Consider the following 23945-nt stretch of genomic DNA (forward strand, 5'->3'; position numbering starts at 1 on the left):
TCTGGAGATTCACAAGTGGGTCAGTAACTGTTAGAGAAGCAGGTCTCTGGTTGAAGTGTAAACCCCTCATTAGACGAGGTCCTGTGAAACACAAAGTGACCTTTCTCTTTCATCTGCTGACCGGCCTGCTATTTGGTCCATGTGTGGCTCTCTCCCATCTCTCAGCCCTGTTAACATGGTGCCAGCTTCCACCGGTACATCACTGGCACCTGCGCCACCCTCTCTCTGCCACCCTCGATCCACACTGCTGCGCTGCTGTCTGTCTACCCACGAGCTATCGAGCCATACACGAGCCATCCTATTCAATCCTCACCGCAATCTCTGCACCCCCACCCGATTCACCAGTGGGTAACCTGCTGGGCTGAGCTTCGAACTCCCTATCTGCTATGCTTCCTGTTTGCACCTCCAAAGCATTGCCTGCCCCAGCCCCTCTCCCCCCTGCCCCTCTCCCCCTCCCCTCCTGCCCCTCTCCCCCTGCCCCTCTCCCCCTGCCTCTCCCCCCTGCCCCAGCCCCCCATCCCCCTGCCCCAGCCCCCCATCCCCCTGCCCCAGCCCCCCATCCACCTGCCCCAGCCCCCCATCCACCTGCCCCAGCCCCCCATCCCCTGCCCCAGCCCCCCATCCCCCTGCCCCAGCCCCCCATCCCCCTGCCCCAGCCCCCCATCCCCCTGCCCCAGCCCCCCATCCCCCTGCCCCATCCCCCCCTGCCCCAGCCCCCCATCCCCCTGCCCCAGCCCCCCATCCCCCTGCCCCAGCCCCCCCTGCCCCAGCCCCCCATCCCCCTGCCCCAGCCCCCCATCCCCCTGCCCCATCCCCCCCTGCCCCAGCCCCCATCCCCCTGCCCCAGCCCCCCCATCCCCCTGCCCCAGGCCCCCATCCCCCTGGCCCAGCCCCCCATCCCCCTGCCCCATCCCCCCCTGCCCCAGCCCCCCATCCCCCTGCCCCATCCCCCCCCTGCCCCAGCCCCCCATCCCTCTGCCCAGCCCCCCATCCACTCCTTTAACTTTTCCAACAACCCCCTGAGCTTCACTCCGCTGCTCACTATCCTGTACTGAGTCCCACTCACCCACTGAGCTGCACTGGGTCGATATCAAATCTCTCCACCGCCTCACTCCACTCAACCTCCTCCTACCCTCTGAACTCCCTCCCTAAACTCCTCCCTCTTGATACATCTTTCCCCATCTTCAGTCCCACTTTGTAAAGATTCTCAAGATATTCATTATGTTAATAGTAACACTGCACTGGTCACCACAGTTTCACTGGGTTAGGAGGCACAGTTAGTTGTGTAGGTGGAGCAGGAAATTGCAAAGGGACATCGAGAGATTAAGTGAGAGGGCAAAACTGTGGTAAAATGGAGCTCAATGTGGGGAAGGGTGAGGTCATCTACTTTGGATCCAAGAAAGACAAATGGGAATATTTTGTTAACAGCGAGAGACTAGGGAGGTGGAGGAGCTAAGGGATTTAGGTGTCCAGGCACGCAAATTATTAAAAGCTAGAGGACAGGTACAAAAAATAATCAAAAAGGCTAATGGAATGTTGGCCTTTATCTCAAATGGGCTGAAATCCAAAGGGAGAAAGTTTATGCTTCAGTTGTACAGAGCTCAGGTCAGACCACATCTGGAGATACTGTGTTTAGTTCTGGGCACCGCACCTCAGGAAGGAGAGATTGGCCTTGGAGGGGGTGCAGCGCAGATTCACCAGAATGACACTAGGGATTAAAGAGTTAAATTACGAGGACAGGTTGCATAGACTGGGCTTGTATTCCCTCCAGTATAGAAGATTAAGGGGTGATCTAATTGAGGTGTTTAAAATGTTAAAAGGATTTGATATGGTCGGATACGGAGAAACTATTTCCTCTGGGTGGGGGGAGTCCAGAACAAGGGGGCACAATCTTAAAATTAGAGCCAGGCCGTTCAGGAGCGAATTCAGGAAGTGGGATTAGTTTTGGACTGTTCTAGTAAGGAGCCAACACAGACACCATGGGCTGAGTGGCGTCCTTCTGCACTGTAAACTTATACGCTTCTAAATCCCAATTGAAGTGGGTCACTCCATCACTGTCACTCCATCACTGTCACTCCATCACTGTCACTCCATCAGAAAGGCCGCACTGCTGTCCAGCAGGACTGCGACCCACAGGGACTTTACACCTTAACACCTCAGTTGGAGAATGGCACTGCTCAGAGCACAAATAAAAATATAAACAGAAACTGCTGCAAATACACAGCAGGCCAGTCAACATCTCCCACTCCCATCCCTCCACCACTGGCGGCCGTGCCTTCAGCTGCCTCGGCCCTAAGCTCTGGAATTCCCTAAAAGAAAAAGATTAGTGAAGACAATTGTAGGTCCCTTACAGTCAGAAACGGGAGAATTTATAATGAGGAACAAGGAAATGGCAGAACAATTAAACAAATACTTTGGTTCTGTCTTCACGGAAGAGGACACAAATAAATTCCCAGAAATGCTAGGGAACCAAGGGACTAGTGAGAAGGAGGAATTAAAGAAATTAATATTAGTAAAAAAAATAGTGCTGGAGAAATTAATGGGACTGAAAGCCGATAATCCCCAGGGCCTGATAATCTGCATCCCAGAGTATTAAAAGTGGCCCTGGAAATAGTGGATGCATTAGTTGTCATCTTCCAAAATTCTGTAGATCATGGAACAGTTCCTGCAGATTGGAGGGTGGCAAATGTAACTCTACTATTTAAAAAAGGAGGGAGAGAAAAAACAGGGAACTACAGACCGGTTAGCCCAATATCAGTAGTGGGGAAAATGTTAGAGTCTATTATAAAGGATGTGATAACAGGACACTTAGAAAATATCAACAGGATTAGACAAAAAGTCAACATGGATTTATGAAGGGAAATCATGTTTGACAAACCTACTGGAGTTTTTGAGGATGTAACTGGTGGAATAGATAAGGGAGAACCAGTGGATGTGGTTCATTTGGATTTTCAGAAGGCCTTTGATAAAGTGCCACATAAGAGGTTAGTGTGCAAAATTAAAGCACATGGGATTGGGGGTAATATACTGCATGGATTGAAAATTGGTTAACACAGGAAACAGAGAGTAGGAATAAATGGGTCTTTTTCGGGGTGGCAGGCAGTGACTAGTGGGGTACCGCAGGATCAGTGCTTGGGCCCCAGCTATTCACAATATATATCAATGATTTGGATGAGGGAAAGGAATGTAATATTTCCAAGTTTGATGATGACACAAAACTAGGTGGGATTGTGAGTTGTGAGGAGGATGCAAAGAGGCTTCAAGGCGATTTAGACAAGTTGAGTGAGTGGGCAAATACATGGCAGATGCAGTATAATGTGGATAAATGTGAAGTTATCCACTTCGGAAGGAAAAACAGAAAGGCAGAGTATTATTTAAATGGTGATAGATTGGGGAATATTGATGTACAAAGGGACCTGGGTGACTTGTACACCAGTCACTGAAAGCAAACATGCAGGTGCAGCAAGCAGTTAGGAAGGCAAATGGTATGTTGGCCTTCATTGCAAGAGGATTTGAGTACAGGAGCAAGGATGTCTTACTGCAATTATACAGAGCTTGGTGAGACCGCACCTGGAGTATTGTGTGCAGTTTTGGTCTCCTTACCTAAGAAAGGATATACTTGCCATAGAGGGAGTGCAGCGAAGGTTCACAGACTGATTCCTGGGATGGCAGGACTGTCGTATGAGGAGAGATTGGGTCGACTCGGCCTGTATTTACTTGAGTTTAGAAGAATGAGAGGGGATCACATTGAAACATATAAAATTCTGACAGGGCTGGACAGACTGGATGCAGGGAGGATGTTTCCTCTGGCTGGGGGGGTCCAGAACGAGGGGTCACAGTCTCAGGATATGGGGTAGGACATTTAGGACTGAGATGAGAAGAAATTTCTTCACTCAGAGGGTGGTGAACCTGTGGAATTCTCTACCACAGAAGGCTGTGGAGGCCAAGTCACTGAATATATTTAAGAAGGAGCTGGATAGATTTCTAGACACAAAAGGCATCAAGGGGTATGGGGAGAGAGCGGGAATATGGTATTGAGATCGATCATATTGAATGGTGGAGCAGGCTCGAAGGGCCGAATGGCCTACTCCTGCACCTATTTTCTATGTTTCTAAATCTCTCCACCCCTCTCTCCTCCTTTAAGACGCTCCTTAAAACCTACCTCTTTGACCGAGCTTTTGGTCACCTGTCTAATATCTCCTTATGTGGCTCGGTGGGAAATTTTGTCTGATAGTCGCTCCTGTGAAGCACCTTGGGACGTTTTACTACGTTAAAGGCGCTATATAAATGCAAGTTGTTGCTGTAGTAGAGGTAAAAGACAGGTGAAAGTTTCAGATTGCCTCCTTCATCAGAACTGAGCCCATCCCCCACCCTCCACAGACTCACCTGCCGTGTTTTTCCAACACTTCTCTCAGCCTGAATAGAAACAGGACATTGGAAGATTGACCAACTCAGTCTGTGTGTCGAAGACTGGCTGGATTCAGCACTCTGTCCAGTAAAAAAAACTATCTCTGCCTCATACAGTGTGGGGCAGATCGAGGCCTTGAATTAGGGTAAGGTCCCACAAACAGTAAGGAGATAAATGACCAGTTAATCTGTTTGGTGGTTCTGGTTGAGGAATGAATATTCTTCGAATAATGGTCCTGGATCCACCTGAGAGGGCAGACGGGGCCTCAGTTTAATGTCTCATACGAAAGACGGCACCTCCGACAGTGCAGCGCTCCCTCAGTACTGACCCTCCAATAGTGCAGCGCTCCCTCAGTACTGACCCTCCGACAGTGCAGCGCTCCCTCAGTACTGACCCTCCGACAGTGCAGCGCTCCCTCAGTATTGACTCTCCGACAGTGCAGCGCTCCCTCAGTACTGACCCTCCGACAGTGCAGCGCTCCCTCAGTATTGACTCTCCGACAGTGCAGCGCTCCCTCAGTACTGACCCTCCGACAGTGCAGCGCTCCCTCAGTACTGACCCTCCAACAGTGCAGCGCTCCCTCAGTACTGACCCTCCGACAGTGCAGCGCTCCCTCAGTACTGACCCTCCGACAGTGCAGCGCTCCCTCAGTATTGACTCTCCGACAGTGCAGCGCTCCCTCAGTACTGACCCTCCGACAGTGCAGCGCTCCCTCAGTATTGACTCTCCGACAGTGCAGCGCTCCCTCAGTACTGACCCTCCGACAGTGCAGCGCTCCCTCAGTACTGACCCTCCGACAGTGCGGCGCTCCCTCAGTACTGACCCTCCGACAGTGCGGCGCTCCCTCAGTACTGACCCTCCGACAGTGCGGCGCTCACTCAGTACTGACCCTCCGACAGTGTGGCGCTCCCTCAGTACTGACCCTCCGACAGTGCGGCGCTCCCTCAGTACTGACCCTCCAACAGTGCGGCGCTCCCTCAGTACTGACCCTCCGACAGTGTGGCGCTCCCTCAGTACTGACCCTCCGACAGTGCGGCGCTCCCTCAGTACTGACCCTCCGACAGTGCAGCGCTCCCTCAGTACCGCCCCTCCGACAGTGCGGCGCTCCCTCAGTACTGCACTGGGAGTGTCAGTCTGGATTATGGGGCTTGAACCCACGACCTTCTGACTCAGAGGTGAGAGTGCGACCCACTGAGCTCAGGGTGACCTCAATCCCAAGGTGCACTCCTGCACTCACCTGTTAATTCAGGGATTTACTAAAACATTAGAAGGAAAACTCTTACCAGATGGGCTGCAGCTTCAGGTGTGTGTACAGGTAAATCTTCACCCCTTTCACCTCATCCATTCTCACTGAGGGTAATACAAACACACCCCATCATCTCTCTGCTTTATCCTCCATTAATCATGCTGACCGTTAGCATCAATAGTTACCCCCGGACAGCAAACCCTTACATAGAATCATAGAGCACAGAACGAGGCCATTCAGCCCATCGTGCCTGTGCCGGCTCTTTGAAAGAGCTGTCCAATTAGTCCCACTCCCCCTGCTCTTTCCCCATAACCCTGCAAATTTTTCCCCTTCAAGTATTTATCCAATTCCCTTTTGAAAGTTATTATTGAATCTGCTTCCACCGCCCTTTCAGGCAGCGCATTCCAGATCAGAACAACTCGCTGTGTAAAAACATTCTCCTCATCTCCCCTCTGGTTCTTTTGTCGATCACCTTAAATCTGTGTCCTCTGGTTACCGACCCTCCTGCCACTGGAAACAGTTTCTCCTTATTTACTCTGTCAAAACCCTTCATGATTTTGAACACCTCTTAAATTTCCTCTTAACCTTCTCTGCTCCAAGGATCCCAGCATCTCCACCCCATTATCATCATTGTGCTCCCCAAAGAAAGGACCTATCACCACACCCTCTCCCCCCACAGTCTGTTTCCACAGTTTATAAATCTGCCACCGACTGGCTGTAAGAGGGTGCAGTCGATGTGAGCAGACGGACAAGCGCCGAGGGAGGGGGAGAAAGGGCGACATTCTCCCCTCCCCCCCCTCTCAGACCGACAGGTGGCATCAGGAACTCACTGCACCAGTTCCCACCCCAGCGTAGCGAATTCACCAACACTCTGGGCCTCCGCCATCGTTTGCGACTCTGCGTTAATTCTAATGCACAAACTGAGCCACAGGCCCTGACTCTGGAGGTAAAGCAGCAGAAACCCACAGCCTGAATCACAGTCAGAGACAATCCATTTAGAAACCACTTACTGCTCTTCCTGGACTTCTCCCGAGACTGGTTTTCCACGTCTCTGTAATACAAGGGGTGTAATGCTCAGTGCCTTTACCCATTAATCTCAAATCTCACTGTTTAACCCACAGGAGCGTTAAATAAACTGAAAGTAAGCATTGAGCCAACTCCTGATCAGGATCGAGGAGCTCCCAAATATCCGCCCGACAGACATGGGCACAGCAGGACTCCAATTGAGGGGAGATCCAAAACAGCGGCTTCCACAGGAGGGAACTCAACAATTATTGGAAGGATTTCTCTCAGTTCCACCCATGATGAGTGAGTTTGAAGTGCGCGCCTCCCGTTATACAAACACATGAGCACCCAGTCGGATCCCACAAACTGTAGAAACTGACGACCAGTTAATCTGTTTCTGGTGGTGTTAACTGTCTGCAGTTCAAATAGTGCCACTGAGGTCTCGAATGTCCATCTGAACCACCAGGAGACAGGGTGGGTGCAGGGTCTTATCTCAAAAACAGCTCCTGTGACAACGCAACAGCTCCCTCAAACATGATTAGTGCTGGAGTTCGGGGCCTGGGATGCTCTCGCTCGGGGGGTGGGGGGGGGAACCGCTCTCGCTCAGGGGGGGGGGGGGGAACTGGTCTCGCTCGGGGAAGGGGGGGGGAACCGCTCTCGCTCGGGGGCGGGGGTGGGGGAGGAACTGCTCTCGCTCGGGGGAGAGGGGGGGGGAGATGCTCTCGCTCGGGGGGGAGGGGGGGGAGACGCTCTCGCTCGGAGGGGGGGGAACCGCTCTCGCTCGGGGGGGGGGGGGGGGGAAGATGCTCTCGCTCGGGGGGGGGAGGGGGGGGGAGACGCTCTCGCTCGGGGGGGGGGGGGGAACCGCTCTCGCTCGGGGGGGGGGGGGGGGGGGGAACCGCTCTCGCTCGGGGGGGGGAACCGCTCTCGCTCGGGGGGGGGGGGGGTGGGGACCGCTCTCGCTCGGGGGGGGGGGGGGGAGACGCTCTCGCTCGGGGAGGGGGGGGAGACGCTCTCGCTCGGAGGGGGGGGAACGCTCTCGCTCGGGGGGGAGAGAGGGGGGGAACGCTCTCGCTCGGGGGGGGAGAGAGGGGGGGAACGCTCTCGCTCGGGGGGGAGAGAGGGGGGGAACGCTCACGCTCGGGGGGGGGGTGGAGAGAGGGGGAACGCTCTCACTCGGGGGGGAGAGAGGGGGGGAACGCTCTCGCTCGGGGGGAGAGAGGGGGGGAACGCTCTCGCTCGGGGGGAGAGAGGGGGGGAACGCTCTCGCTCGGGGGGGAGAGAGGGGGGAACGCTCTCGCTCGGGGGGAGAGAGGGGGGGAACGCTCTCGCTCGGGGGGGGGGGGGGGGGGAGAGGGGAATCGTAAACAACTGAGTCCAGCTCTTGAGGTGGCAACAAACCGTGTGACGGTTCTTGGCAGCGAGGAGCTGAGAGGGGACGGAGCCTCGGTTGACGCAGCAACTGCACAAACCACCTGAGGCCTGAAAGGCAAATTGGAACATGGTCGCTCCTGTACCAATTCCAGGTGTATTATAAACGGCCGGTTATGTACATTCCAATATAACCACGGACAGAAAATGCACCAAACACGTCGTATCACACCAATACACACCGCATCCTCACTGGACAGGTGCCCAAAGGGTTCTGGGTCACATTTGGGAAATTGGGCCTCAGCTCCGTCAGGGGACCGAGTAACACTCACTCGTTCTTCACCCTCAGCTCCGTCTGGGGACCGAGTAATACTCACTCGTTCTTCACCCTCAGCTCCGTCTGGGGACCGAGTAATACTCACTCGTTCTTCACCCTCAGCTCCGTCTGGGGACCGAGTAATACTCACTCGTTCTTCACCCTCAGCTCCGTCTGGGGACCGAGTAATACTCACTCGTTCTTCACCCTGAGCTCCGTCTGGGGACCGAGTAATACTCACTCGTTCTTCACCTTCAGCTTCGTCTGGGGACCGAGTAATACTCACTCGTTCCTCACCCTGAGCTCCGTCTGGGGACCGAGTAATACTCACTCGTTCTTCACCTTCAGCTTCGTCTCCAGACCCCCGAAAAATCCCTTCACGTTTTCAGTGTTCCTCAGCAGTCGCTCAGCAAGGTCCCTTTTCTCTGCCAGCCAGCTGTTGCCGGGTTTCACGCAGGAGTCAATGGGCTTCTCTTTCAGATCAGAGACTTTTGGGTAGGTTTTGCCTGGAGACCATACAGAGATGTGAGTAACTGACAGGACACAAGGCTCAGCTTATTGAGCAACTCAGCTCAAACTGCACTAGGCTGGCATTAAATTGTCACTTTCCGTCGAAGAGACTACAGGGTGCACAGTTTGGGCAATGGGAAAATGACACACTGGTGTGCTCTTCCCAGGCTGGGGTTTTGGGACATTGTTGGTACAGTAAAAAGGGAGCTGTACCTGCCCTGGGAGTGTTTGATGGGACAGTGTAGAGGGAGCTTTACTCTGTATCCAACCCGTGCTGTACCTGCCCTGGGAGTGTTTGATGGGACAGTGTAGAGGGAGCTTCACTCTGTATCCAACCCGTGCTGTACCTGCCCTGGGAGTGTTTGATGGGACAGTGTAGAGGGAGCTTTACTCTGTATCTAACCCTGTACCTGCCCTGGGAGTGTTTGATGGGACAGTGTAGAGGGAGCTTTACTCTGTATCTAACCCGTGCTGTACCTGCCCTGGGAGTGTTTGATGGGACAGTGTAGAGGGAGCTTCACTCTGTATCCAACCCGTGTTGTACCTGCCCTGGGAGTGTTTGATGGGACAGTGTATAGGGAGCTTCACTCTGTATCCAACCCGTACTGTACCTGCCCTGGGAGTGTTTGATGGGACAGTGTAGAGGGAGCTTTACTCTGTATCTAACCCGTGCTGTATCTGATCGGTGACTAACTGATGCAAACACTTGGTGCCTGAAACTCCCCAGTACTGACTTTACGTATTCTGAGCACAACATCAGAATGTAGAAACTGTGCTTTTCATCGAATGCCAGCCTCCCTCTCCCAGTTTTGGGGGGACAGGCCAGCTGAATAATCTCATTTATAGGATGGGGAGATATAATCCGCTAATACACAGGAGGGAGCAACTGCCCATCCAGAATCATAGAAATTACAGCAGAGAAATAGGCCATTGGCCCATCACGCCTGTGCCAGCTCGTCACCTGGCGCTGGTTATGCTGATCCCAATTCCCTGTATCCTTTTATATTCTTCTCTTTCAAATCCTTATCTGATTCCCTGTGAAATGATGTTCCACTTTCTGACGTAATCGCCCCTTCATTCCGTGTTTTAATGTCCCTTCTTCTAACTCCTACCTTCGTTGTTCCAGTGATAATCCTCGGTCTGTGACCCCTCGATGCCCATTCAATCTTCCACCATTTACCCTCTCGAAACGTTCTAACATTCTGAAACTTCCATTATTCCCTAAATACCTTCTCTGTTGCAGTTAAAAAAGTCCCAAATTTCCCAATCTCTCTTCATATACCTGCTCATCCCCGGTCTCATTCCAGTCAATCTTTGCTGTCCCCTTCCCGCACCTATGATATCCTTCCTATAATGGGGTGCCCCAAACTGCACCCAATGCAGAGCCAGCTCAGAGATTCAACGACAGGGTTCGAGAATCAGGGTCCCATTATCTTTATGCTGGGGGTGGGATGGTGGATACGGGGATCCACGTGGGGTCTCAGCATCCGTCACCCAGATAGGGTCAAAGAGTTGGGTCTTCATATTTCACACAAGTGTAGACTTGGGGATGATTTGATCGAGGTTTATAAGATAATGAAGGGACTAGATTGTGTTTGCATGGACCAATTATTTCAACTGAATAGATTAGGGAGGACCAGGGGTCACAATCACATGTTGTGTAAGGCCAGGTCGAGTTTCGATGTCAGGAGGTGGATCCTGTGGGCAGTGGGCCTGTGGAACAGGCTGCTGGCTCATGCAGTAGATGCCGATTCGCTGAATCAAGTGAGCTGGGCCTGTTTCGGCTGGGGCAGAGATCATCTTGAACAAGAGGGAGGTGCCTAGTAACATTAATCAGGACCAGGGAGATACCTGGTAACATTAATCAGGACCAGGGAGATACCTGGTAACATTAATCAGGACCAGGGAGATACCTGGTAACATTAATCAGGACCAGGGAGATACCTGGTAACATTAATCAGGACCAGGGAGATACCTGGTAACATTAATCAGGACCAGGGAGATACCTGGTAACATTAATCAGGACCAGGGAGATACCTGGTAACATTAATCAGGACCAGGGAGATACCTGGTAACATTAATCAGGACCAGGGAGATACCTGGTAACATTAATCAGGACCAGGGAGATACCTGGTAACATTAATCAGGACCAGGGAGATACCTGGTAACATTAATCAGGACCAGGGAGATACCTGGTAACATTAATCAGGACCAGGGAGATACCTGGTAACATTAATCAGGACCAGGGAGATACCTGGTAACATTAATCAGGACCAGAGAGGTGCCTGATAACATTAATCAGGACCAGGGAGATACCTGGTAACATTAATCAGGACCAGGGAGATACCTGGTAACATTAATCAGGACCAGAGAGGTGCCTGATAACATTAATCAGGACCAGGGCGGTTTTCTGAACCAGTTCCACCTCCTGGGGGGGGGGGCGGGGGGTCGGAGAATTTCCCAGATTTTTTCCCCTTAATTGGCCTGGGTTTGTATCTGTTTTTTGGCCTCTCCCAGGAGATCATGTGGGGAGTGTCTGTATCGCTGTGCACGAGGTATCAGGACTAGGCCCGATGGACCAGACGGTCATTTTTTGTACGTTGGTGTCAGGTGAGGTGTTAAAACGTGTTACCGTAGTGACAGTAGATGGAGTGATCTGTGATTGGTCAGCACTGAGGGTCGGGCAGCGATTAACTAACCGTCACCCCCAGAAAGGGGCAGCGGCTGAGAGGGGGAGGAGGGATGGGAGGGGCAGCTAAGGGGGGAGAGGATGGAGGGGTGGCTGAGGGGCGAGGGGGTGTGAGAAGGGAAAGGTCCGGGGGAGGGGTGTGGAGGGGGGGGGAGGGGTGTGGAGGGGGAGGGAGGGGAGGGGAGGGGGAGGGGGGAGGGGTGTGGAGGGGAGGGAGGGGAGGGGAGGGGGAGGGGGGAGGGGTGTGGAGGGGAGGGAGGAGGGGGAGGGAGGGAGGAGGGGGAGGGAGGGAGGGAGGGGAGCGTGACCCTCAATGGAGGAAACACCGTCAAAAAGCAGACAAGCTAACCCTTGAATTAGGCAGCGGGAGATAACCTGTACGGGGCGACGCAGCTTGTGTACAGAACAAGTCGATGAAAGGGCGACCGAGGGCCCAAACACAACAGCCTGGCTCAGGGCCCAAACACAACAGCCGGGCTCAGGGCCCAAACACAACAGCCTGGCTCAGGGCCCAAACACAACAGCCTGGCTCAGGGCCCAAACACAACAGCCTGGCTCAGGGCCCAAACACAACAGCCGGGCTCAGGGCCCAAACACAACAGCCGGGCTCAGGGCCCAAACACAACAGCCGGGCTCAGGGCCCATTACAGTCACAGTGATGGTGATGATGGGGAAATTGAGGGGCTGGGGTGAAGAGCTTTGGGGGGGTGAGGGGACACACAGTTGAATAACTGTGTGCACAAAGCATTCCACCCATACACAGTGGAAAAAGATTTACTTTTATTTCTGGCAGTAGAAAATTAAACACGAATCAGGAAACTTTCACACACTGAGTGCACCTATCCCCCTCCTGAACTGCCCTGAGCCCCACCCCATCCCGTGCCCCGTCTGTACTGAACCAGGCATAAAGCAACCGCCCCCAGTTCATGGCAGCTCAATATTCCGGGGTACAGAATCTTCAGGCGAGACAGAGGGGGAGGTATAAGAGGAGGGGGGGTCGCAATATTAATTAAAGAATCAATTACTGCCATAAGGAGGGATGATATATTAGCAGGTTCCTCTAATGAGGCCATATGGGTGGAGCTTAAAAACAAAAAGGGGGCAAGCACTTTGATGGGAGTGTACTATAGGCCCCCAAACAGTCAGGGGGAGATAGAGGAACAGATATGTAGGCAAATCTCAGAAAATTGTGCAAATAATAGGGTAATAATAGTGGGGGATTTCAACTTCCCCAATATTAACTGGGATACTCAGAGTGTAAAAGGCTTAGAGGGTACAAAATTCTTAACGTGCATCCAGGAGAGCTTTTTGAGCCAGCATGTAGAAAGTCCTACAAGAGAGGGGGCGGTACTGGACCTAATTCTAGGGAATGTGGCCGGCCAAGTGGAAGAAGTGCTAGTAGGTGAGCACTTTGGTGAGAGTGACCATAATTCGGTGAGATTTAAGGTGGTCATGGAAAAGGACAGGGAGGGGCCGGAAATAAAGGTTCTAAATTGGGGGAAGGCCGATTTTAATAGGATAAGGCAGGATCTGGCCAAAATGGACTGGGATCAGCTGCTTGTAGGAAAATCCGCATCGGAGCAATGGGAGTCTTTCAGAAGGGAGATTGAGACCATACAATGGCAACATGTTCCCGTAAAGGTCAAGGGTGGTTCCAAGAACTCCAGGGAACCTTCGATGTCAGGGGATATACGAGAATGGATTAGGAAAAAAAGGAGGGCTTTTGGCAGATACAAAAGGCTAAAGACGGAGGAAGCCCTAGAGGAGTACAAAAAGTGCAGGGGGATACTTAAAAAAGAAATTAGGAGATCAAGGAGGGGCCATGAAATAACACTGGCGAGCAAAATAAAGGAAAATCCGAAGATGTTTTATAAGTATATTAAGGGTAAGAGGATGACTAGGGAAAAAATAGAGCCCATTAGGGACAAAAATGGCAATCTGTGTGTGGAGCCGGCAGATGTAGGAGGGGTTCTAAATGAATTTTTTGCATCTGTTTTCACTATGGAGAAGGACGATGTAGACATAGAAATACGGCAGGGGGACTGTGATATACTCAAACATATTAACATCGAGCGGGAGGAGGTATTGGCGGTTTTAGCAGGCCTAAAAATGGATAAATCCCCAGGCCCGGACGAAATGTATCCCAGGCTACTGTGTGAGGCAAAGGAGGAGATTGCGGGGGCTCTAACACATATATTCAGAACCTCTCTGGCCACAGGGGATGTGCCAGAGGACTGGAGAACCGCTAATGTAGTACCATTATTCAAGAAGGGGAGTAGGGAAAAACCGGGGAACTACAGGCCAGTGAGCCTAACATCAGTGGTAGGAAAATTATTGGAAAAAATTCTGAAGGACAAAATTAGTCTCCACTTGGAGAAGCAAGGATTAATCAGGGATAGTCAACATGGCTTTGTCAAGGGAAGATCATGTCTGACTAATTTGATTGAATTTTTTGAGGGGGTGACTAGGCGTGTGGATGAGGGTAACGCAGTGGATGTGGTATACATGGATTTCAGTAAGGCCTTCGATAAAGTCCCCCACAGGAGACTGGTCAAGAAGGTACGAGCCCTTGGAATCCAGGGTGCCTTGGCACTTTGGATACAAAACTGGCTTAGTGGCAGAAGGCAGAGGGTGATGGTCGAAGGTTGTTTTTGTGACTGGAAGCCTGTGGCCAGTGGGGTACCACAGGGATCGGTGCTGGGTCCCTTGCTGTTTGTGGTTTACATTAATGACTTGGATATGAATGTAAAAGGTATGATCAGTAAGTTCGCTGATGATACAAAAATTGGTAGGGTGGTAAATAGCGAGGAGGATAGCCTCAGTCTGCAGGACGATATAGATGGGTTGGTCAGATGGGCGGAACAGTGGCAAATGGAATTTAACCCGGAAAAGTGCGAGGTGATGCACTTTGGAGGGACTAACAAGGCAAGGGAATACACAATGAATGGGAGGACCCTAGGCAAGACAGAGGGTCAGAGGGATCTTGGTGTGCAAGTTCACAGATCCCTGAAGGCGGCGGACAGGTCGATAAGGTGGTAAAGAAGGCATATGGGATACTTGCCTTTATTAGCCGAGGCATAGAATATAAGAGCAAGGAGGTTATGATGGAGCTGTATAAAACACTGGTTAGGCCACAGCTGGAGTACTGTGTGCAGTTCTGGTCGCCACACTACAGGAAGGATGTGATCGCTTTGGAGAGGGTGCAGAGGAGATTCACCAGGATGTTACCAGGGCTGGAGCGCTTCAGCTATGAAGAGAGACTGGGAAGATTGGGTTTGTTTTCCTTGGAGCAGAGGAGGCTGAGGGGGGACATGATTGAGGTGTACAAAATTATGAGGGGCACAGATAGGATGGATACTAAGGAGCTTTTTCCCTTCGTTGAGGGTTCTATAACAAGGGGACATAGATTCAAGGTAAAAGGCGGGAGGTTTAGAGGGGATTTGAGAAAGAACTTTTTCATCCAGAGGGTGGTTGGAGTCTGGAACTCATTGCCTGAAAGGGTTGTGGAGGCAGGAACCCTCACAACATTCAAGAAGCATTTGGATGAGCACTTGAAATGCCATAGCATACAAGGCTACGGACCAAATGCTGGAATATGGGATTAGAGTAGACAGGGCTGATGGCCGGCGTGGACACGATGGGCCGAAGGGCCTCTATCCGTGCTGTATAACTCTATGACTCTATAACTCTATGACTCTATGCCTTGTGTCAGTAACTTGAAGTTATAGTCCAGCAATTTTATTTTAAATTCACAAGCTTTCGGAGGCTTCCCCCTTCGTCAGGTGAACGATGTGAAAGGGGGAAGGGGGAAGGGGGAAGCCTCCGAAAGCTTGTGAATTTAAAATAAAATTGCTGGACTATAACTTGGTGTTGTAAAATTGTTTACAATTGTCAACCCCAGTCCATCACCGGCATCTCCACATTGTGTCAGTAACATCAGTGCAACCCAGCAGGGACTGTGGTCTCGTTGCTGTTTTTACTCACCCACATGATAGAAGGTGAAACACATGGTCATTAGATTCTTGGCAGGGCCAAAATCATCCATCTGGTAGCACCTGTAACGACAGCACCAATCAGCACCTGCATTACATCCACACTAACACCAATCAGCACCTGCACCAATCAGCACCTGCATTACATCCACACTAACACCAATCACCACCTGCATTACATCCACACTAACACCAATCACCACCTGCATTACATCCACACTAACACCAATCACCACCTGCATTACATCCACACTAACACCAATCACCACCTGCATTACATCCACACTAACACCAATCACCACCTGCATTACATCCACACTAACACCAATCACCACCTGCATTACATCCACACGAACACCAATCACCACCTGCACCAATCAGCACCTGCATTACATCCACACTAACACCAATCACCACCTACACCAATCAGCACCTACACCGTATCCACCAAGTGCACCCAATACTCGAGACCATCACACCAGTTATACCCCCACCGAGGGTGGGAAGGGGGTGACTCCACAACGCAGGACAGCAGAAATAATTAATTAATGATCACTAGGCAAGGCAACGAAAGGAGCCCAGCCCCCGTGGATCCCCCTCCCCAGGAGCCCAGCCCCCGCGGATCCCCCTCCCCAGGAGCCCAGCCCCCGCGGATCCCCCTCCCCAGGAGCCCAGCCCCCGCGGATCCCCCTCCCCAGGAGCCCAGCCCCCGCGGATCCCCCTCCCCCGGAGCCCAGCCCCCGCGGATCCCCCTCCCCAGGAGCCCAGCCCCCGCGGATCCTCCTCCCCAGGAGCCCAGCCCCCGCGGATCCCCCTCCCCCGGAGCCCAGCCCCCGCGGATCCCCCTCCCCAGGAGCCCAGCCCCCGCGGATCCCCCTCCCCAGGAGCCCAGCCCCCGCGGATCCCCCTCCCCAGGAGCCCAGCCCCCGTGGATCCCCCTCCCCAGGAGCCCAGCCCCCGCGGATCCCCCTCCCCAGGAGCCCAGCCCCCGCGGATCCCCCTCCTCCTCCCCAGGAGCCCAGCCCCCGCGGATCCCCTCCCCCTCCCCCGGAGCCCAGCCCCCGGGGAATGACCCCCCAGGTAGGAGTCAGCTGATCAGGAGAGGAGGCCATGTGAACTATCTTGCTGTGAAGATTTCATGGTCAGGACATCACATGTAAGATGTTTATAAAATGTGATGCTGAGGAGGGCACGATTTCACACAGTGATTGGAGTAACCATTTCTTTAAACCTTCTTAATTGTTTTTAAGGTTTTTGCCCCAATATTCTCCCCTCCCCCCTCTCCTCTCCCCTCCCTCCTCTCCTGAGGGCGCTGATGTTTGATTGGGTATGAGTTCCACAGGCTCCGATCGCAATTCGACCAAGCGGCAGTTCTTCATACGTGAGCCTAGACAGCGAGCGCCAGTAAGGTATTCGACTGTGGGGGCATCACACAACCTGATTCTGTCCTCACTTGACTGCTACATACAAGCACTTTCATGTGAGAGTCACTGGACAGTGATCAGGCCCATGAACCCAGGCTGATTCTTCTCTTTCCCGACCCAGGGGCACTGAAGCCTGTTGCAGGACCCCTACCACCGATTCCAGGCCAGCATTGACCAGGGATCGAACTCAAGACCTTCCTGGGCATTACAGCTCAGCATCACAGAAGGCAGCATGCAAACTGCCCACTGAGCAAACCAATCAGCAGGGGACAGGTTCAAACTTACTCTCAAAAGGTCCAAGAGATTAGTCACGAGGATTTGTGCAGCTGCATTATACCAACAGCCTGCAGGTGGCACTCGAGCCTGGAGCCACCCGGAGGCACTCCGCATAATCAGGCACACTTGCTTAAAAACTTTAACTGTTTAACATCTTCCCGTTCTGACAAAACGTTAACTCTGTTTCTTTCTCCACAGATGCTGCTTCACTTGCTGAGCTTTTCCAGCATTTTCTGTTTTTATTTATTTAATCACACACATTATTTTACAATTTGACTATATTTTTTGTAAAGTACAGGAGTTATGGTGACACTACTAATGGTGTCTGCAGTACAGAAAAAGAATATCTGGGGTCTGCTCAAAAATAGTAAAAGCAATACTCACTCAAACAGAACGACAGCAAACGACTGCACCAGTCGATAGAACGTGTGCTCAGAGATGCATTTCGAATTGCACCGCTGTAGAAGTAACAAAATGAAGAGTTCTCTCTCACTGAACGATTGCAAGATTTTCTCACAGCTTTGATACTGTAGCACTTTACATAATCATTTCATTTTACACACACACTCACTATTATAACCTTGGTTCAGTGGGTAACACTCTCGCCTCCAAGTCAGAATGCCGTGAGTTCAAGTCTCACTCCAGAGACTACAGCCCACAATCCAGTGCCAGTCCTGAGGGAGTGCTGCACTGTCGGAGGAGCCGTCTTTTGGATGAGATGTTAAACCGAGGCCCTGTCTGCCCACTCAAGAGGACATAAAAGATCCCACGGCCACTATTTCGAAGAAGAGCAGGGGAGTTCTTCCCAGTGCCCTGGCCAATATTTATCCCTTAACCAACATCACTAAAACAGATTATCTGGTTGTTTATCTCATTACTGTTTGTGGGATCTTGCTGTGCATAAATTGGCTGCCGTGTTTCCTACATTACAACAGTGACTACACTTCAAAAGCTCCTTCATTGTCTGTGAAACGCTTCGAGACGCCCTGATGTTGTGAAAGGTACTGTATAAAGTTCTTTCTTACTACAGCATGAGCAAAGACCAACAAGCAAAAATATTGCTTACTCCTGAACTCTGTAAGCTGCCTAGTAACGGCCTGACGTGTAAGTGCTTTTGCCAGTTATCACCCTCCATTCACGTATACTCAGGGCAGGATACACGGCATGGAAAAGTTCTCCACCGGCCTGGTACTGCAGTGCTGCAATACCACAATCTGTTACTAGAGGTCCTCAGTGAGCCACAGCAACAATACAATCCCCTTCAGTGGCTGGAAACACAGACATTACAACCCAGACACAGGCCATTCAGCCCAACTAGTCTGCGTCGGCATTTACCCTCCACGTGAGCACACAGTCCGAATCACATTTACCTCCCCCTGTACCCAAACCGCTTTACCCTTCATCCACCTATCTAGCCAATCTAATCTTGAACGTTGACACAGTTTCTCCCTTCTCTTTATGCACTACATCCTGAAACTCATTCATTTTCTCCTTTTTTAAATGGAATTTACTTATTCTGAACCTTTGCAATCTCTTTATCCCACTGTTGCTCTACAGTCCTATGTGCCAATTTCTCCTTGCACCTCCCCTCAGCTAATTCACTCATCTTAATAAAACCTGCCCCATTTGCAGTCTGCTGTTCCAGTCTTTGTACCGACTCTTTCCCTTTCTAGTTGGACGTTAAACTTATCATATTACAGTCACGCCTCCCAAGGACTTCAACTACCTGACCTATCTCGTTGCTCAGAACCAGATCCAGCAACACCTCCGCCCCTGTAGGCCAACTAACGCACTGCTCGAGGAAGGAATCCTGAACATATTCCATTCCCTTTCCCCATTTATTCCCTGTGTCCAAAATTGATACTTGGATAATTAAAATCTCCCAGAACAATAGTTGTTCCTGCTCATCTCTCTAATCTGAGTGCAGTTTTCCTCTTCCATTTCCTTCCCACAATTTGAAGCTCTGTAATAGACCCTGAATAACGGAACAAACCTTTTCATCATCCAGCTCCAACCATACTGACTCTGCCCCTTCCTTACCGACATCACCCTCTACAGCACGGATTCCCTTCACCAATATTGCCAAACTGCCTCCTTTCTTGCTCACAAAAGAAATAAAAACCTTTCTGCATCTACAGATTCTTTTAACAATATTATTTTGCAATGTATATACTTCAATGTTATTTGTGAGTTACTGAATAAAATCAAATGGGACGCAGGATCTGATCACTGGCTTGTAGAATCATAGAATCATGCAGCACAGGAGGAGGCCATTCGGCCCATCGTGCCTGTGCCGGCTCTTTGAAAGAGCTATCCAATTAGTCCCACTCCCCCGCTCTTTCCCCATAGTCCTGCAAATTTCACTAAAAGTTTTTTCTGGTGAAAAGACAGAGGAAACATGACACCATGAGGTTATCCCAACTGACCAAAATAAATGCAGGAAAATCCCAGTTTGTAATTTCACACAAAGCCACAAACTGCTCCGGCTCATGTTCTCACCTGGGCGCTGACATATTTCGCAAACCACTCTCTGCCTTGGCTGTTCTCCTCGGAGCAAAGCTCCCCGAATCGAGCCTTTTCCTCCTGGCCAATTTCTTCCCTGCAATGTGAGAATGAGGAGCAGAGTCGGAGGGTGTTTCATATCAAGACTGAGACAATAGCCCTTCTCCCCTCCCCCTGAACATTCAGGAGATTATAACAGAGCCACAAAGATTAACTGAGTCAGTGGGGGCACAAAATGGGCAATAGTGAATCGGCAGCCTGATTTACCACCGCCCCCCCGGCCGATAGTGTCTCCACTGTAGCGATGTAAATCAGCCTGCCATTACCGCCTGTTTCGCACTTTCACCAAAGAATAATTTCACCGCCCATGTTTAATGTTGGTAGCTCAGTTACCATTTTACTGGACTAATAATCCAGAGAACCCGAGTTTAAATCCCACCGGGGCTGTTTCAGAATTTGAATTCAGTTTTAAAAAATCTGAAATAAAAAGCTGGTCTCAGTAAAAGTGACCATGAAGCTGTCGGATTGTCGTAAAAACCCAACTGGTTCACTGATGTCCTTTAGGGAAGGAAACCTGCCGTCCTTCCCCGGTCTGGGCCTATATGTGACTCCAGTCCCCACACCAATGTGCTTGACTCTAAACTGCCCTCTGAAGTCACTCAGCTCTACAAGGGGCAACTAGGGATGGCAATAAAAGTGCCAGCGTTGCCAGTGACGCCCACATCCCGAGAACGAACCCACCTCTGTTCTGTATTGTTAGGGGGAGCTTTTACATTTGCCCAGGTGTTGACCCACCTCTACTGAGGGAGCTTCCTCCTGCCGGCGTTCAGTTCCATAGACACCAGTTGCCCTCCAAAACCTCAGCAAACTCATTCAAAAATGGGGGTGCTTTTTTTTCCGTTTTCTTCAAACACTTTCATTTTATTAGTTCTAAAAATATGGGAGATGGAGAAAAAAATAGGCCATTTGGCCCATCGTGGCAGTGGGAGGTCATGTGATGAAACCTCCAGGAATACGTCCAACCAAAGTTGGCAACCCACCCTAACTGAACGTGTCCTCCTGGTTTGTAGCTGGTCTAATTGGTCCCTCCTGTGATGACTTAGACCTTCAGTGTGTAGCACACTGAGCACCTGCTGCATTTATGTAGGGTTCCACGAGAGACACTGACATCAGGCTGTGGGTTCACAGGTACTGCTGATAAAAGGAGATGACACTTCCATAATGGGACCCACTACACACACGTCTTAACCTGCGTCACAGTCAGTGCTGTTCACCTGCACAGCCTTGGTCAAAATGGGACTTCGGGCAGCCCTTACATGGGTGATGTCCAGGTCTCGGTGAGCTGCATGAACTGATGTACAGCTCCCCACACACGGTCCTGCTCTTAGCCACAGGGGATAGGAACAGGAGGAGGCCATTCAGCCCCTCGAGCCTGTTCCGCCATTCAATTAGATCATGGCTGATCTGTACCTTAACTCCATTTACCCGCCTTTGCTCCATATCCCAATACCTTTACCCAACAAAAAATCCATCAATCTCAGTCTTGAAAGCTCCAATTGACCCCCAGAATCCACAGCTTGTTTTTTTTTGGGGGGGGGGGGGAAAAAGTTCCAGATTTCCACTCCCCTTTGTGTGAAGAAGTGCTTCCTGACATCACCCCTGAACGGCCTGGCTCTGATTTTAAGGTTCTGCCCCCTTGTTCTGGACTCCCCCCACCAGAGGAAATAGTTTCTCTCTATCTACCCTATTAAATCCTTTAATCATCTTAAACACCTCAATTAGATCACCCCTTAATCTTCTATACTCGAGGGAATACAAGCCTAGTCTGTGCAACCTGTCCTCGTAATTTAACCCTTTAAGCCTGGTATCGTTCTGGTAAATCTGCGCTGCCCCCCCTCCAAAGCCAATACATCCTTCCCGAGGCGCGGTGCCCAGAACTGAACACTGACGGAACAGAAGAACAAGATTGGAGACTGTGAGTGGGAGACCATTCTCTCACACGAAGCAGGAAACTACACTTGATGGTCGCACTCACTCGGTGGGACGCAGAGGGACTGCATTAACCTGTTGGGGGTAGTTTCAATCTCGGGCACGACATCTTGAGCCTTGAGTGGAGAGTTTGGGAGCTAATGACCCCGTTCATTATTAAAAGGGAACATTGCATCACATTCCTCACTCGCTGGTTTATCCCATTTGAGCTTCATGGGCCTGGAGCTTTGGAAAGAGATGGTTTTTAGCACTGTTGCCGCATTGGCGGATAAATCCTAACTCAGAGCAGGAGGACGGTTTTATGAACAGGACAGGAGGTATCTTGTTGCACAATTTCAATTCAAATTAAGCAACTTTGAATTAAGAGCAGACTGAATCCTGGGACATGGATTTAAACTGTACACGTAGCCCCCCCGAGACTCCATGGTACGCACACGCAGCCCACAAAGACACAAGGTTTGGACCCCCTGCTGGCGCACATGCACCCACGCAGCCCACAAAGACACAAGGTTTGGACTCCCTGCTGGACCTGCTCAGGGAAGGGCCCACACTGACAGTGGATACCTTTAGAGGTGTTCTCTTCAGTGCTGTCCCTCACTGCAGCAGACTGTTCTTCATTTTATACTCAACAACCTGAACCATACACTCTACAACTCGATTAACTTTCCATATGGCCGACTCCACCTCACATTGCTTGTGCACTGTTTTATTCGTTCTCGGGATATGGGCATCGCTGGCAAGGCTGGCATCTATTGCCCAGCCCTAGATGTCCCGAGGTGGCGGTGGGCCTTCTTGAACCTCTGCAGTCCGTGTGGTGAAGGTGTTCCCACAACGGTGTTATCTCGGGGATTCCAGGGCACTGACCCAGCGACAGTGAAAGGATCGCTGTATAGAATCATAGAATCATAGAAGTTACAACATGGAAACAGGCCCTTCGGCCCAACATGTCCATGTCGCCCAGTTTATACCACTAAGCTAGTCCCAATTGCCTGCACTTGGCCCATATCCCTCGATACCCATCTTCCCCATGTAACTGTCCAAATGCTTTTTAAAAGACAAAATTGTACCCGCCTCTACTACTGCCTCTGGCAGCTCGTTCCAGACACTCACCACCCTTTGAGTGAAAAAATTGCCCCTCTGGATCCTTTTGTATCTCTCCCCTCTCACCTTAAATCTGTGCCCCCTCGTTATAGACTCCCCTACCTTTGGGAAAAGATTTTGACTATCGACCTTATCTATGCCCCTCATTATTTTATAGACTTCTATAAGATCACCCCTTAACCTCCTACTCTCCAGGGAATAAAGTCCCAGTCTGTCTAACCTCTCCCTGTAAGTCAAACCATCAAGTCCCGGTAGCATCCTAGTAAATCTTTTCTGCACTCTTTCTAGTTTAATAATATCCTTTCTATAATAGGGTGACCAGAACTGTACACAGTACTCCAAGTGTGGCCTCACCAATGCCCTGTACAACTTCAACAAGACATCCCAACTCCTGCATTCAATGTTCTGACCAATGAAACCAAGCATGCTGAATGCCTTCTTCACCACCCTATCCACCTGTGACTCCACTTTCAAGGAGCTATGAACCTGTACTCCTAGATCTCTTTGTTCTATAACTCTCCCCAACGCCCTACCATTAACGGAGTAGGTCCTGGCCCGATTCGATCTACCAAAATGCATCACCTCACATTTATCTAAATTAAACTCCATCTGCCATTCATCGGCCCACTGGCCCAATTTATCAAGATCCCGTTGCAATCCGAGATAACCTTCTTCACTGTCCACAATGCCACCAATCTTGGTGTCATCTGCAAACTTACTAACCATGCCTCCTAAATTCTCATCCAAATCATTAATATAAATAACAAATAACAGCGGACCCAGCACCGATCCCTGAGGCACACCGCTGGACACAGGCATCCAGTTTGAAAAACAACCCTCGACAACCACCCTCTGTCTTCTGTCGTCAAGCCAATTTTGTATCCAATTGGCTACCTCACCTTGGATCCCATGAGATTTAACCTTATGTAACAACCTACCATGCGGTACCTTGTCAAATGCTTTGCTGAAGTCCATGTAGACCACAAACAATTAACAGCATCAGCAAAAATGCGCAATCTTGCCGTCCGTCTGCACATTTTGCCGCTCTCCTTCGACCCAGTTGATGGAAGGTTAGTTAAAACCCCCAGTGATAACACAGCGTGGACCTGCTGCTCT

The 23945-nt window shown here is 50.9% G+C and overlaps 1 protein-coding gene across 7 annotated transcripts in view; it reads right to left on the bottom strand.

The window, feature by feature from the left end:
- Positions 1–5435: 5435 nt before the first annotated feature.
- kiaa0513 (KIAA0513 ortholog) overlaps positions 5436–23945 on the bottom strand; it is an 89224-nt gene continuing 70714 nt past the window's right edge. For all 7 annotated transcript variants that reach the window (XM_067997537.1, XM_067997534.1, XM_067997538.1 and 4 more), the window contains 6 exons: positions 19737–19836; positions 17622–17695; positions 15530–15600; positions 8678–8852; positions 6665–6705; positions 5436–5758 (listed from right to left, as the gene is read on the bottom strand). In XM_067997537.1, coding sequence (XP_067853638.1) covers positions 5688–5758; positions 6665–6705; positions 8678–8852; positions 15530–15600; positions 17622–17695; positions 19737–19836 — 532 coding nt within the window. In that variant the 3' untranslated portion in view covers positions 5436–5687. The remainder of the gene's footprint in view (positions 5759–6664; positions 6706–8677; positions 8853–15529; positions 15601–17621; positions 17696–19736; positions 19837–23945) is intronic.

The sequence above is a fragment of the Heptranchias perlo genome, chromosome 16 (genome assembly GCF_035084215.1).
Source record: "Heptranchias perlo isolate sHepPer1 chromosome 16, sHepPer1.hap1, whole genome shotgun sequence".
In the NCBI taxonomy this organism is placed as follows: domain Eukaryota; kingdom Metazoa; phylum Chordata; class Chondrichthyes; order Hexanchiformes; family Hexanchidae; genus Heptranchias; species Heptranchias perlo.